The sequence below is a fragment of the Stigmatopora nigra genome, chromosome 18 (genome assembly GCF_051989575.1).
Source record: "Stigmatopora nigra isolate UIUO_SnigA chromosome 18, RoL_Snig_1.1, whole genome shotgun sequence".
Classification (NCBI taxonomy): Eukaryota; Metazoa; Chordata; class Actinopteri; order Syngnathiformes; family Syngnathidae; genus Stigmatopora; species Stigmatopora nigra.
The window spans coordinates 9,481,290-9,496,417 of record NC_135525.1 but is presented as its reverse complement, the minus strand read 5'-3'; the positions used below and the strand labels follow the sequence as shown (position 1 = coordinate 9,496,417).

At 38.0% G+C, this 15,128-nt stretch overlaps 1 protein-coding gene across 1 annotated transcript in view; it reads left to right on the top strand.

The window, feature by feature from the left end:
• The window catches only part of bahcc1b (BAH domain and coiled-coil containing 1b), a 51,342-nt gene that overhangs the window by 30,579 nt on the left and 5,635 nt on the right, over positions 1–15,128 (top strand). Inside the window, exons 11-21 of the mRNA XM_077739571.1 lie at positions 424–1,200; positions 3,279–3,439; positions 3,736–3,872; positions 3,948–4,055; positions 10,022–10,094; positions 10,411–10,558; positions 10,622–10,750; positions 12,309–12,455; positions 13,249–13,409; positions 14,247–14,418; positions 14,487–14,604. Coding sequence (XP_077595697.1) covers positions 424–1,200; positions 3,279–3,439; positions 3,736–3,872; positions 3,948–4,055; positions 10,022–10,094; positions 10,411–10,558; positions 10,622–10,750; positions 12,309–12,455; positions 13,249–13,409; positions 14,247–14,418; positions 14,487–14,604 — 2,131 coding nt within the window. The remainder of the gene's footprint in view (positions 1–423; positions 1,201–3,278; positions 3,440–3,735; positions 3,873–3,947; positions 4,056–10,021; positions 10,095–10,410; positions 10,559–10,621; positions 10,751–12,308; positions 12,456–13,248; positions 13,410–14,246; positions 14,419–14,486; positions 14,605–15,128) is intronic.

Sequence of the window (15,128 nt, the reverse complement as noted above, 5' to 3'; positions counted from 1 at the left end):
CATGTGGACCCCTTTTAGATAAAAAAATTATATATTTTTATTAATGGTTTAAAAGAGATGGATTAAAAGCCCTGAATATTCAGTTTTTATAGATCTAAAACAATGTTTATTTATATTTTTAGATTTTACTAAAGGATTTTTGAACTAAAAACACAGAAAAAAATGATTAAAAAATGACATTGATTTAAAAGGGGAAAATCAGTAAATTTAATATACATCTTTTTTTTAATAATTAGATTGAAAGAACTAGATTAAAAACCCTAAATATTCAATTTTTTATAGATCTGAAACAGCCTTTTTTATATATTTTTAGATTTTACAAAATTATTTTTTGAACTAAAAACTGAAAAAAATGCATTGGTGAATGGTGGATAGAATGTGATGTCGACTTTTTACTGACATTGTCTTGTTTCTACTTGGCAGACTTACCACCCGTTTACGCCTTCCCGCCCATCTCGCTGGGATTCAAGGCGGGATCCTCGCCACCCGAGGCCCGCCCGGCGGAGCCCGACTCCAAAGCTCTCCGGCCTCTACCCCTCATTCCTCCTCTCGCCGAAGATAAGACCAGAAGGAAAGAAAAAGAAGAAGAAGAGGATGAAGTTGGAGACTGTGATGTGGTGGCATCCCACAGTGGACCAATGGTAGAAAAGGAAAGTCAAAAATCTGAGTGCTCCATTCTGGATTGTGACAAGTCCACCATTTCTGGCCCTGTTCAATCCTCCATTCCGGATCCAAGCCAAGAGCAAGCTGAGATCCCCAAAGATCATGAACTCCAAGAGGAATGCGGAAAAGCTGAGCTTCCCGATGAAAAGATGGACCTCCAACCAGCGGATGGCGCCGTGCCGGAGACAAAAGAGGAGGAGACAATTCAACTTGAAGAATTGGTCGTTGATGGTGAAGAAGAAGAAGAGGTGGAAAGAACTGAAGAGGAATTGGATGTGGACCAGGCCAGCTCGCCCATCTCAGATGGACTTTCGTCGACTTTGGCAAGTCAGCAGGAAGGCGCCTACATGTGGAGTTTGGAGATTCTCATCGCCGCCGCATTGTGCGCCAACCGTGATGCCTTGCGAGCATCGGCGCCCGCTCCGGCGCCCCGGCCGGCCAGTCCCCCGCTCCATCGTGGCATGGAGATTCTTGGAGAACTGGCTGATCTGGAAATACAGCAGAGGAGTCTGGAGAGCAAAGACAACCAAGATCAAGGTGAGATTTAAGTTATTTGTGGTGGATGGCCAATCTGGTGGTACATTTTATGTCATAAAAAGTGGATTGGACGGTTGTTTAGAGATTATTGGAATTGACCAGAAATGACCAAAAATGACCAAAAAAAGACCAAAAATCACCAAAAAATTGTACAAAAATTGTACAAAAAATGTCAAAAAATTGTCAAAAAATGGTCCAAAAAAATTGTCCAAAAAATGACCAAAAAATGACCAAAAAATGACCAAATAATGACCAAATAATGAATACTCTAGTAAGGAGATACTCATTTTACTCAACTTTTTGTGTGCAAAAAAACAGTTTACAAATAGACAGTTTTTAAGGATATCATTTTTTTGTCAATGGCCACAACTTTTGATCCCAGTTGGCACATTTTCTCTTAACATTTTCAGTCTTAATTTCCATCTCCATAATGGTCATAGTAATAAAAAATATCCATCAAAAAATCTCAAATTCGGACTTTCCTTTTAACTTGAATCAATTGATACAAAAGGAAAAAGTGCTCCTACTTGGGTACAAATTGTGTCCGCCTGTAGAAATGAATCCCCCCCCCCCCACTACACCCACACCCACACTACTAGCTTGTGTGTCCCCCAGGCTCCGGCGTCTTGCTTTGCTAATTAGACCCTTTTCCTTTTAAACACTTGTCCCGCAAGCGCTCCCATTTTCCTGTGGTCCCCTTTGAGAGAAAGTGTTTTTATTTACGCCGCCGTGTACGCGCGACTCTGCGTGTCTGCGTCTAAGCTGTTAAGTAATCCCCAATGAATCCGCCGTCCGTGCGACCGACCGACAGACAGACTCTCCGCCTATTTTTTTTTCTCCCCCCCCCCCAGTCTTCTTTTCCCACCATAAACCATTGTAATCTGGTCGGTAAATCCCACGGCTCGTCGACGGAATTAATTTGTGTTAAAAATGGGTTGAGCGCATTGTTTTATGCACGTTTCACATCCGATAATAGACGGAAAATCAATAAGTCCAATCATGGCTGGCCAAATTATTGCCCGTTTATTAAAAAATAGCCCAAAAATTTGCACCCGCGATAGCAATTTTTGATCAGAATTACAGATAGCGGTACAATCAAGATACCTTCTCTTCTGTGTATATTAGCACGGAGATTTTTTTGTCAAGGACTTTTGGTTTTTGGGAGAATTTTTTTTGTCAAGGATTTTTGTTTTTTGGGAGAATTTTTTTGTCAAGGATTTTTGGTTTTTGGGAGAATTTTTTGTCAAGGACTTCAGGTTTTTGGGAGAATTTTTTGTCATGGATTTTAGGTTTGTTGTGTAAGATTTTCTTTACAATTTACATTTCGAAAGGAGGACGCTCATTATTTGTTTTTTGTGCCACTTGCGATTTCATAACCACTTTGCCATTTTTTTCACAATTTTTTCCCCATCTTAACTATTTTTTTCCCCTTTTTTGTCAGTGATAAACCCTAAAATTCCACATTTGTCCAAAAAAGCCCCCCAAAAAACCATAATATGACAACAAAAACAATTTTTTAACAGTTTCCACTAGGTCATCCAAAAGATGCTCTCCATCTAGCTTGTCCATGTTGGAGAACGACGTGATGCTGCGCTCTCCTCCAAAGTGGAAATTGGCTTCCGTCCATGTCCGTAATGAGGAGACGTGGGAGAATAAATAGATAGCTCAATAAACACTTGAGCTCTTATGGTTTCCCCCTCCCCCCCGCCCTGGCGTCTGCGCCGTTTGCACGTCTGCGCAGCTCAGCAAAAACTACCACGCGCACCCTCACGCACGTACGCCGTCTATTTCATTCGTACGGGCGCCGAATTCATGAATATTCCGTTTCATCTTGCCGGCGCGGTGACAATGACAAAGCTAATGACATTGACAGATGTAGTGATTGCTCTCTACACGGCCCCTCCGACGTTGGCGATGGCGCACGTGTTGTTTGCGCGCGCCATTAGGCAGGAACAGCAGTATACATCAAATAAACGACATCGCTAATATCATAAACATCAGCACTCTTCAAGGCGCGCCTTTGTCGCCGGGCGAATAAATCAAGAGAGTGGGCGCTAATCCCTTTTTTTCTTCCTCAGGTGAGCATGCGCTGACCTTTGACCTGCGTAGCCTGGCCACGCTGGCCGCCGCACGGGCTTTGGAGAGCGGGGCCGCCGTTCCCGATGACGTCCCCCGACAGCGCTGTCCAATTAGGCTGAATTTGCGCAGGAAGTGCCGATGGACGCCACGTCATGAGCCGGTGAGGTTTTAGGTCATGACTATGTAAAGTAAAGCTTTTTTTGCCAAAAAAAATGACCATGTATAGTAAGGCACTTTTTTCCTAAAAAAATTACCATGTATAGTAAGGCATTTTTTCCAATCAGGGGGCATCTTATACCAGAAAGTTTGTAAAAAATCAACTATTTATAAAGCAACTTTAAGGGTATGGCTTATAGGCGGATGACCAGAATTGAACATGAGTTTTTGAATGCGTGAGCCGTCCGACTTTGGACCTATTTTCACGTCTGGCGTTCCAATCCTCTCGCTTTGTGCCAGGTGTGCCCGGCCAAGGGCTCCATAGAGACCATGGGAGGGGCGGAGCTAGCCATGCGCGTCCAGCTGGCTGAGCTACAGCGCCGCTACAAAGAAAAACAGCGAGAACTGGCCAAGCTTCAGAGGAAACACGAGCACCGGTGGGTACCACGCCGTCCATCCACGGCACCCTCTGCCCTCCCTAGCCCAAGTTTGAAGTTCTCCATCATCCACAGGAAGGAAGAGACATCTCGAAGCCCCGCCCGAAGGGGTCCCGGGCGACCCCGCAAGCGCAAGTCGACCCTCGGCGCGCCACCTCCGGACTCCTCCGTCAAAAGACTCAGGTGAGGAGATGGCGCAATCAGCCTGATTGGCCATTTGGCCTGATTTGTGTTTGTGTTTGGAGTGAATGGCGCGCTTGATTTCTCCAAAAGTTCCACTTCTTCAAAGCAACGGCTTTTGAAATGTTAGCGTTCGCTTGATTAGGCTGGAAGGAGCTATTTGGACACACACAAGGATGGTTTTTTTTTAATGTTTTATGTTTTTTTTATTTATTTATTTTGCATGTCTGAGCATCCAACGTTCTTATTTTCAACTTTATTATTTATTATTCCAACTTTTTAAAATCCTGTTTATTTTTTTTTTGTTCAATCATGGCCTTCAAAAACGACATAGTATAGTAAGGCTTTTTATCGCAAAAAAACGACATAGTATAGTAAGGTTTTTTATCGCAAAAAAACGACATACTATAGTAAGGCTTTTTATCGCAAAAAAACGACATAGTATAGTAAGGCTTTTTATCGCAAAAAAACGACATAGTATAGTAAGGCTTTTTTTCGTTAAAAAACGACATAGTATAGTAAGGCTTTTTTTCGTAAAAAAACGACATAGTATAGTAAGGCTTTTTATCGCAAAAAACGACATAGTATAGTAAGGCTTTTTATCGCAAAAAACGATATAGTATAGTAAGGCTTTTTATCGCAAAAAAACGACATAGTATAGTAAGGCTTTTTATCGCAAAAAACGACATACTATAGTAAGGCTTTTTATCGCAAAAAAACGACATAGTGTAGTAAGGCTTTTTATCGCAAAAAAACGACATAGTATAGTAAGGCTTTTTTCGTAAAAAAACGACATAGTATAGTAAGGCTTTTTATCGCAAAAAAACGACATAGTATAGTAAGGCTTTTTATCGCAAAAAAACGACATAGTATAGTAAGGCTTTTTACTTCAAAAAACGACATAGTATAGTAAGGCTTTTTATCGCAAAAAAACGACATAGTATAGTAAGGCTTTTTATCGCAAAAAAACGACATAGTATAGTAAGGCTTTTTTTCGTTAAAAAACGACATAAGATAGTAAGGCTTTTTATCGCAAAAAAACAACATAGTATAGTAAGGCTTTTTATCGCAAAAAACGACATAGTATAGTAAGGCTTTTTATCGCAAAAAAACGACATAGTATAGTAAGGCTTTTCATCGCAAAAAACGACATAGTATAGTAAGGCTTTTTATCGCAAAAAAACGACATAGTATAGTAAGGCTTTTTATCGCAAAAAAACGACATAGTATAGTAAGGCTTTTTATCGCAAAAAACGACATACTATAGTAAGGCTTTTTTTCGTTAAAAAACGACATAGTATAGTAAGGCTTTTTTTTGTAAAAAAACGACATAGTATAGTAAGGCTTTTTATCGCAAAAAAACGACATAGTATAGTAAGGCTTTTTACTTCAAAAAACGACATAGTATAGTAAGGCTTTTTATCGCAAAAAAACGACATAGTATAGTAAGGCTTTTTATCGCAAAAAAACGACATAGTATAGTAAGGCTTTTTTTCGTTAAAAAACGACATAAGATAGTAAGGCTTTTTATCGCAAAAAAACAACATAGTATAGTAAGGCTTTTTATCGCAAAAAACGACATAGTATAGTAAGGCTTTTTATCGCAAAAAAACGACATAGTATAGTAAGGCTTTTCATCGCAAAAAACGACATAGTATAGTAAGGCTTTTTATCGCAAAAAAACGACATAGTATAGTAAGGCTTTTTATCGCAAAAAAACGACATAGTATAGTAAGGCTTTTTATCGCAAAAAACGACATACTATAGTAAGGCTTTTTTTCGTTAAAAAACGACATAGTATAGTAAGGCTTTTTTTCGTAAAAAAACGACATAGTATAGTAAGGCTTTTTATCGCAAAAAACGACATAGTATAGTAAGGCTTTTTATCGCAAAAAAACGACATAGTATAGTAAGGCTTTTTATCGCAAAAAAACAACATAGTATAGTAAGGCTTTTTTTCGTTAAAAAACGACATAGTATAGTAAGGCTTTTTATCGCAAAAAAACAACATAGTATAGTAAGGCTTTTTATCGCAAAAAACGACATAGTATAGTAAGGCTTTTTATCGCAAAAAAACGACATAGTATAGTAAGGCTTTTTTTCGTTAAAAAACGACATACTATAGTAAGGCTTTTCATCGCAAAAAACGACATAGTATAGTAAGGCTTTTTTTCGCAAAAAAACGACATAGTATAGTAAGGCTTTTTTTCGTAAAAAAAACGACATAGTATAGTAAGGCTTTTTATCGCAAAAAACGACATAGTATAGTAAGGCTTTTTATCGCAAAAAAACGACATAGTATAGTAAGGCTTTTTTTTCGCAAAAAATTGACATAGTATAGTAAGGCTTTTTATCGCAAAAAACGACATAGTATAGTAAGGCTTTTTATCGCAAAAAAACGACATACTATAGTAAGGCTTTTTATCGCAAAAAAACGACATACTATAGTAAGGCTTTTTTTCGTTAAAAAACGACATAGTATAGTAAGGCTTTTTTTCGTTAAAAAACGACATAGTATAGTAAGGCTTTTCATCGCAAAAAACGACATAGTATAGTAAGGCTTTTTTTCGCAAAAAAACGACATAGTATAGTAAGGCTTTTTTCCGTAAAAAAAACGACATAGTATAGTAAGGCTTTTTATCGCAAAAAAACGACATAGTATAGTAAGGCTTTTTATCGCAAAAAAACGACATAGTATAGTAAGGCTTTTTTTTCGCAAAAAATTGACATAGTATAGTAAGGCTTTTTATCGCAAAAAACGACATAGTATAGTAAGGCTTTTTATCGCAAAAAAACGACATACTATAGTAAGGCTTTTTATCGCAAAAAAACGACATACTATAGTAAGGCTTTTTATCGCAAAAAAACGACATACTATAGTAAGGCTTTTTATCGCAAAAAAAACGACATAGTATAGTAAGGCTTTTTATCACCAAAAACGACATAGTATAGTAAGGCTTTTTTTCGTCAAAAAACGACATAGTATAGTAAGGCTTTTTATCGCAAAAAAACAACATAGTATAGTAAGGCTTTTTATCGCAAAAAACGACATAGTATAGTAAGGCTTTTTATCGCAAAAAAACGACATAGTATAGTAAGGCTTTTCATCGCAAAAAACGACATAGTATAGTAAGGCTTTTTATCGCAAAAAACGACATAGTATAGTAAGGCTTTTTATCGCAAAAAAACGACATAGTATAGTAAGGCTTTTCATCGCAAAAAACGACATAGTATAGTAAGGCTTTTTATCGCAAAAAAACGACATAGTATAGTAAGGCTTTTTATCGCAAAAAAACGACATAGTATAGTAAGGCTTTTTATCGCAAAAAACGACATACTATAGTAAGGCTTTTTTTCGTTAAAAAACGACATAGTATAGTAAGGCTTTTTTTCGTAAAAAAACGACATAGTATAGTAAGGCTTTTTATCGCAAAAAACGACATAGTATAGTAAGGCTTTTTATCGCAAAAAAACGACATAGTATAGTAAGGCTTTTTATCGCAAAAAAACAACATAGTATAGTAAGGCTTTTTTTCGTTAAAAAACGACATAGTATAGTAAGGCTTTTTATCGCAAAAAAACAACATAGTATAGTAAGGCTTTTTTTCGTTAAAAAACGACATACTATAGTAAGGCTTTTCATCGCAAAAAACGACATAGTATAGTAAGGCTTTTTTTCGCAAAAAAACGACATAGTATAGTAAGGCTTTTTTTCGTAAAAAAAACGACATAGTATAGTAAGGCTTTTTATCGCAAAAAACGACATAGTATAGTAAGGCTTTTTATCGCAAAAAAACGACATAGTATAGTAAGGCTTTTTTTTCGCAAAAAATTGACATAGTATAGTAAGGCTTTTTATCGCAAAAAACGACATAGTATAGTAAGGCTTTTTATCGCAAAAAAACGACATACTATAGTAAGGCTTTTTATCGCAAAAAAACGACATACTATAGTAAGGCTTTTTTTCGTTAAAAAACGACATAGTATAGTAAGGCTTTTTTTCGTTAAAAAACGACATAGTATAGTAAGGCTTTTCATCGCAAAAAACGACATAGTATAGTAAGGCTTTTTTTCGCAAAAAAACGACATAGTATAGTAAGGCTTTTTTCCGTAAAAAAAACGACATAGTATAGTAAGGCTTTTTATCGCAAAAAAACGACATAGTATAGTAAGGCTTTTTATCGCAAAAAAACGACATAGTATAGTAAGGCTTTTTTTTCGCAAAAAATTGACATAGTATAGTAAGGCTTTTTATCGCAAAAAACGACATAGTATAGTAAGGCTTTTTATCGCAAAAAAACGACATACTATAGTAAGGCTTTTTATCGCAAAAAAACGACATACTATAGTAAGGCTTTTTATCGCAAAAAAACGACATACTATAGTAAGGCTTTTTATCGCAAAAAAAACGACATAGTATAGTAAGGCTTTTTATCACCAAAAACGACATAGTATAGTAAGGCTTTTTTTCGTCAAAAAACGACATAGTATAGTAAGGCTTTTTATCGCAAAAAAACGACATAGTATAGTAAGGCTTTTATCGCAAAAAAACGACATAGTATAGTAAGGCTTTTTTTCGTTAAAAAACGACATAGTATAGTAAGGCTTTTTACTTCAAAAAACGACATAGTATAGTAAGGCTTTTTATCGCAAAAAAACGACATAGTATAGTAAGGCTTTTTATTGAAAAAAACGACATAGTATAGTAAGGCTTTTTATCGCAAAAAAACGACATAGTATAGTAAGGCTTTTTATCGCAAAAAAACGACATAGTATAGTAAGGCTTTTTATCGCAAAAAACGACATAGTATAGTAAGGCTTTTTATCGCAAAAAAACGACATACTATAGTAAGGCTTTTTATCGCAAAAAAACGACATACTATAGTAAGGCTTTTTATCGCAAAAAAACGACATACTATAGTAAGGCTTTTCATCGCAAAAAACGACATAGTATAGTAAGGCTTTTTTTCGCAAAAAAACGACATAGTATAGTAAGGCTTTTTTTCGTAAAAAAAAACGACATAGTATAGTAAGGCTTTTTTCGTAAAAAAACGACATAGTATAGTAAGGCTTTTTTTCGTAAAAAAACGACATAGTATAGTAAGGCTTTTTATCGCAAAAAACGACATAGTATAGTAAGGCTTTTTATCGCAAAAAACGATATAGTATAGTAAGGCTTTTTATCGCAAAAAAACGACATAGTATAGTAAGGCTTTTTATCGCAAAAAACGACATAGTATAGTAAGGCTTTTTTTTCGCAAAAAATTGACATACTATAGTAAGGCTTTTTATCGCAAAAAAACGACATAGTATAGTAAGGCTTTTTATCGCAAAAAAACGACATAGTATAGTAAGGCTTTTTATCGCAAAAAAACGACATAGTATAGTAAGGCTTTTTATCGCAAAAAAACGACATAGTATAGTAAGGCTTTTTTTCGTTAAAAAACGACATAGTATAGTAAGGCTTTTCATCGCAAAAAACGACATAGTATAGTAAGGCTTTTTATCGCAAAAAAACGACATAGTATAGTAAGGCTTTTTTTTGCTTAAAACAACATAGTATAGTAAGGCTTTTTTGCTTAAAACGACATAGTATCGTAAGGCCTTTTCTCTTCAAACACGACATAGTATAGTAAGGCTTAAAAAGGGAGGGAGGGACGGTGTTGTAGTGTTCAATAGATGTTAGTGTTTATTGATCCAGCCCCGAAGCTCCGGTCAACGAACAGACTCCCCGGAGACTGCTTCATCTCACCTCGCTTTCCCCCTCTCTTGCACCCCCCGTGCACACATCACCACCTTTTTAATGCGGTGATTCAGTAGAATATTTTCCCTGGTCCGAGTTACGAGACAGGATCGATTGAGGGTGGATAATGTAAGGGGGAATGATGAGCCAGCAAAAAAAGCTGTTGTTTTTTGTCTTCTGAAATGACACTTTTTGGTCCTAACTTGACGTTGAATGTCTTTTGCAGGGCTGCCGTTCATCTAGCGGAGGAAGAACCAGTCAGGAAGCAGCATGACTTCAGCAGACTCGGCGCCACACGGGTCAGTCGCCGACGTCCATTTTGTGCCTGTTTCAATTCTCGGAAAGATATTCGTCAAGTCAACGCGACTATTACCTCACGATCTCTTGGCTAATGTGGCCAAAAATGGGGTTAGGGTTACACTTACCTTTAAAAATGACCTATAGTAAGACTGGCTTCTTTTCCCGGAAGATAAAGTCCATGTATTTATTGTAAAAAAAAAAAAAGACCATGTTTTGTATAGCTTTTTTATTGGAAAAAATGACCATGTTTTGTAAGGCTCATTTATTAGAAAAACAGAACAATGATCCATCTGGTTGGTTGTCTCCAAAACTAAGCAGTTGAAGGCGGGCTGCAAGCACAGAGGTCGCCCCAACGCTTTGACCTCCAGGCTGGCCAAGCGGGTGAGCCAGTTGAAGCAGAAAGCTGCGGCGCGGCGTGCCGCCCAAGTGCAGGAAGGACCACCAAAAAGTCACTCAGGAGAAGGTGAAAACTTGATTTGACATAGCCAAAGCGTCGTTATTCATACTTTTTTTTGTTCTTTTCAAGACCCCCGACAGGAATGGGAGGCCAGTCAGACGGTCAAGGGGAAGAGGGGCCGCAAACCCAAGGCCTTGATGAGCTTGGACCCCAACAGAGCGCCTTGTTTCGACCGAGCCAGCGACAGCTCGACACATGGTGAGTTTCTACATTTTGACATTTTTTTGTCAATAGAAATACTTCAATACGTCAGGGGAAGGTACAGGCAATGCAGAACCTCAAAAATGCACTGCTAACTGCTAACATTTTGAAAAATATACATGTATTTCAAATACACACTTGTATATTATGTAGTGCTTAAGTAAGGAAAGGCAAGTTTTCTCATACAAAATCATTCAAAGTACATGAAACAGCAATAAAATGAGTTAGATTAAATAATCAAGCCAGTTCAAAATAAAGAGGAATACAGTATTAGTGAAAAATACTTCAACTTATACCAATAAAAACAGAAATACATGCTCGCTCTAGATTCCCATCCATCTTTAATTGACAGCAATAGACGTCCAATCCTTCTTAAAAAGCTCTTCTCGTCCTGCAAAGTCACAATTTGGTGTTATTAGATTAGATTATTAGACATAGGTATATTAAAAGAAAGGATGGAAACCGGAGTCAAGCCGATTGTCAATTTAAACACGCACGCAGGCGGCACGTCCCACCCCCCCACGCCGACCTTGATTTACACGCACGCACATCCGATAGTCATTGGCAGCTGCGTGTCAGCGGTGGCAAGGGTCGCGTCGGGTGTCGACACGCTTGTCACTTACGCGCCCGTCCGTTGGTCGACGCTCCGCCGACGCTATATGTCAATGTCATTAAAAGGCCACCAGGTCACCCATTTTAGTCCCTCTAGTTTGCCATCTTGCATAGTAAAATAGATTTTGGACACCCCTTTTCTAAATTGTCTATTGGTACGACCCTAAAAAATGTGCAAAGGCATACCCTCACGCCCGTCCCGTCCCCCCAGACGGCGAGAAGGCAATCCTCTCTAAGCCGGGGAGCTGAAGAAGAGCGACGAGGACATGGGCGCGACATTCTCAACAAGGCTGCCGCGCGATCGTGTTACCGTACAGTGTCGTGGCGGAAGGGGGGATCGGGGTGGGGGGTGGTGGGGTTCTTGTAGGGGGTTGGGGGGGCTTTTATAAGCTTCGCATGCCTGCGGCATGTCGTTAACGGTTTTAACGCCGTGACAGGAGAGCTGGCAAGTGAGAAGAGGGCGCTAATGACGGAAGATGTTTCACTGGAGGAAATTCCATAGTGTTGAATGGCGAAGGGGGGGGCGGGGTTAAAGGATGGGTAGCCAATAGGTTGTGATTAAAAAAATATCATGATAAATTATAAAAGTAATGCAATAGAAAATGGAGTATTAAGTTGTGTTTTTAAATTGAAAGACAACAGAATATAATTGTTTTCCACGTGCTTATTTTAGTACTTACATTAGTACTTTTATTACTTAAAAAAAAGAGTATTAAGGGTGACAGTTGGAGAAAACTCCCCCCTAATTAGATGGCCTTTCCCTAATGTTATGTCCGCTCCCCGGCTAATATGCAAGTTTGCACGCGAGAGGAATATCGAAAGGCGCCTGTCGATACGTCGCGTAGAAAGCGCCCCCCCTCACCTCGACGTCGTTAACGGCGTTTGCGTTCCGATCACTCAAAGCTCGTGTGACGGATCCTATTGACGTTTTTTTCCTCCGCAGAGGACGAGGAGGACCGCAGTTGTGACAGCGACGATGGGGGCGCCGACGTCAGGACCAGCAAGGAAACGCCGTCCAACTCTTTCCCGTCACGCTCGTCCAAACTGCACCCGGATCAGAAAAACTGCAACAAGAAATCCAGACCCCCAGGTGAGATCCCAAAAACCAAAAAATTGGATGTATATGCACATGTACATATAGTACATGTATATGTACATATAGTACATGTGTATGTACATATGGTAAATGTATATGTACATATAGTACATGTATATGTACATATAGTACATGTATATGTACATATAGTACATGTATATGTACATATAGTACATGTATATGTACATATAGTACATGTATATGTACATATAGTACATGTATATGTATATATACATATAGTACATGTATATGTACATATAGTACATGTACATGCATATACGTACATGTATATGTACTATATGCACATGTATATGTACTATATGTACATGTATATGTACTAAATGCACATGTATATGTACTATATGTACATGTATATGTACTATATGTACATGTATAAGTACTAGATGTACATGTTTATGTACTATATGTACATGTATATGTACTATATGTACATGTATATGTACTATATGTACATGTATATGTACTATATGTACATGTATATGTACTATATGTACATGTATATGTACTATATGTACATGTATATGTACATGTATATGTACTATATGTACATGTATATGTACTATATGTACATGTATATGTACTATATGTACATGTATATGTACTATATGTACATGTATATGTACTATATGTACATGTACATGAGATCCATTCTTTGGAAAAACAAGATTTTGAAAGACCATTGATTGGCACAAAGCATCTTTTAAATAAATGGTGTAATAAATTGAATAGAAATAATGCCTGAATCCAACTCTGTTTCACCATTCAGGAATCACGTCCGTGGGGGAGCTGGAAAAAGTCCACAGGCCGAAGCAGCGCAAAAGTCAGCTGGGCGCCTCCAGGAGAGCTTCTCTTCTTCCCTGCTCTTTCGGGGAAGTCCCCCCCCTTCAAGACCACGGCCATTGCAAGGAAGCTGTAAGGAGAGCAAAGGTACATTTTCATTTAATCTTACTCATCATCCCCAAACCAATCGATACTATACCGATTCCACTTTTTACGTAAAACGAAATTCTCGATTCCTAACTGTAAAGTAAGTCGTCAACCAGACAGAATTTCAACACAATCCCCTCATTACACCGGAAGCGCCATTGTAATTTATAGTTGTCAACGAGACTAAGTTGCACCTTGGCGACCAAACCAAGCCCAGACAGGTTTTAAGCTCAACTTCGTCCAAAGACGACTGATGAGTGACAACCAAAAGTCAGCTCGCCCGACGGGTTTCCGCAGGGAGTTGGCGTCGTCGGACTTTCCGCGTGGAATCGTAAATTTTCCGGGTGACAGACGTTTCGTCACCGGAGGCGACGGGTTCTGGCGTGCGTGTATTTTGTACGTGGGTGTGTTTCAGCTCACGCTTTAATGCTCTTCTATGCTGCATTTTGGACATGTTGCAACAATGTATGTGGAAATTTACCAAGACTTATTGGTCAATTGAATGTATTTTCTATCAGGGCCACTCTTTTTAGGACAGGGGTGGGTAAACTACGGTTCGCGGGCCAAATTACGGACCGTTGGGATTTTTAATCGGGCCCGACGACGTTGTCCATAAAAAAAATTTGGGAAAATTTTTAAATCCAAGTCAATAAGTAGTTTCAAGACTTGGATTTTTAATGGGTTCCAATTCGACCACTGTAAAAACAAAGTATAAAAACAAAGTAAAGTGATTATTAATGTATTGTATTGTTTTGTAGAGACTAAATAGAGTTGTACTAACACTGTATTCTTGAACCTGATGTAGCTCTTGATGTCATGTGTCATTTCCAACTCCAGGCTCAAGGGCACGCGGTCAGCCGACTCCTGCAGAGCTTCACCACGCACGATGGCTTCCGCCTGGATGAAGACAGCAGCTTCTCGGAGGAGGAGGTAGAGGAAGGAGATGAGGAAGAGGAGAATGACCATGCCACAGTGCACCTACCTCCCAGAATGCCTTGCAAAATACCAGGTAGGACTCTTACCGACGTAGCATTTTGTGATGATTTTGTAACTAATTGTGATATTTTTAACCATCAGCCTTGCCCAATTGCGTCTTGAGTAAAGAGATGCTGGTGGATGGATTGAAAATTTTGATATCCAAAGAAGATGAGTTGCTCTACGCCGCCTTGGTTCAGACTTTGGACCTTCCTGATATGTAAGTTATTCTTGCTTATTTTTAGTGTTAATTTGCTAGGAATTAGTGGCTAAAGTCAATTGGACTAACTTTGTTTTTTAGTGAAATAGGAGTCATACAAAGACTTTTTTTAAGCTAAAAATAAGTTGAATGTAATTGGGATTTTAAATCCTTCAACGTTTTAAGTAATATTTTGCATGTAATCAGTTAAAATATTGTCAATTTGAAGTAATAAATTAACATTAAATCTTGGGAAAAAAACTTTATTTTGATAGTCAATTATATTTTAATTGTTTGATTATTATAGACGTTTCTTGATAATAAATCTATGTTATTGTTTTTTAACAAGAGTTAACTTTGTCAATACAATTTAAATTGGAATGTTTGAAGGAGTTAAAAGTAAATAAGTCACAAATTGTTCCAAATAACAGTTTTTTTATTGATTTCAGGGGAAAACTTTGCAATGTAAGGGATTATTATTAGCAAAATGTTTGACCCCATTTTATAGGCTAAGAAATTTAAGTATTTTCGTTAGGATGACCTTC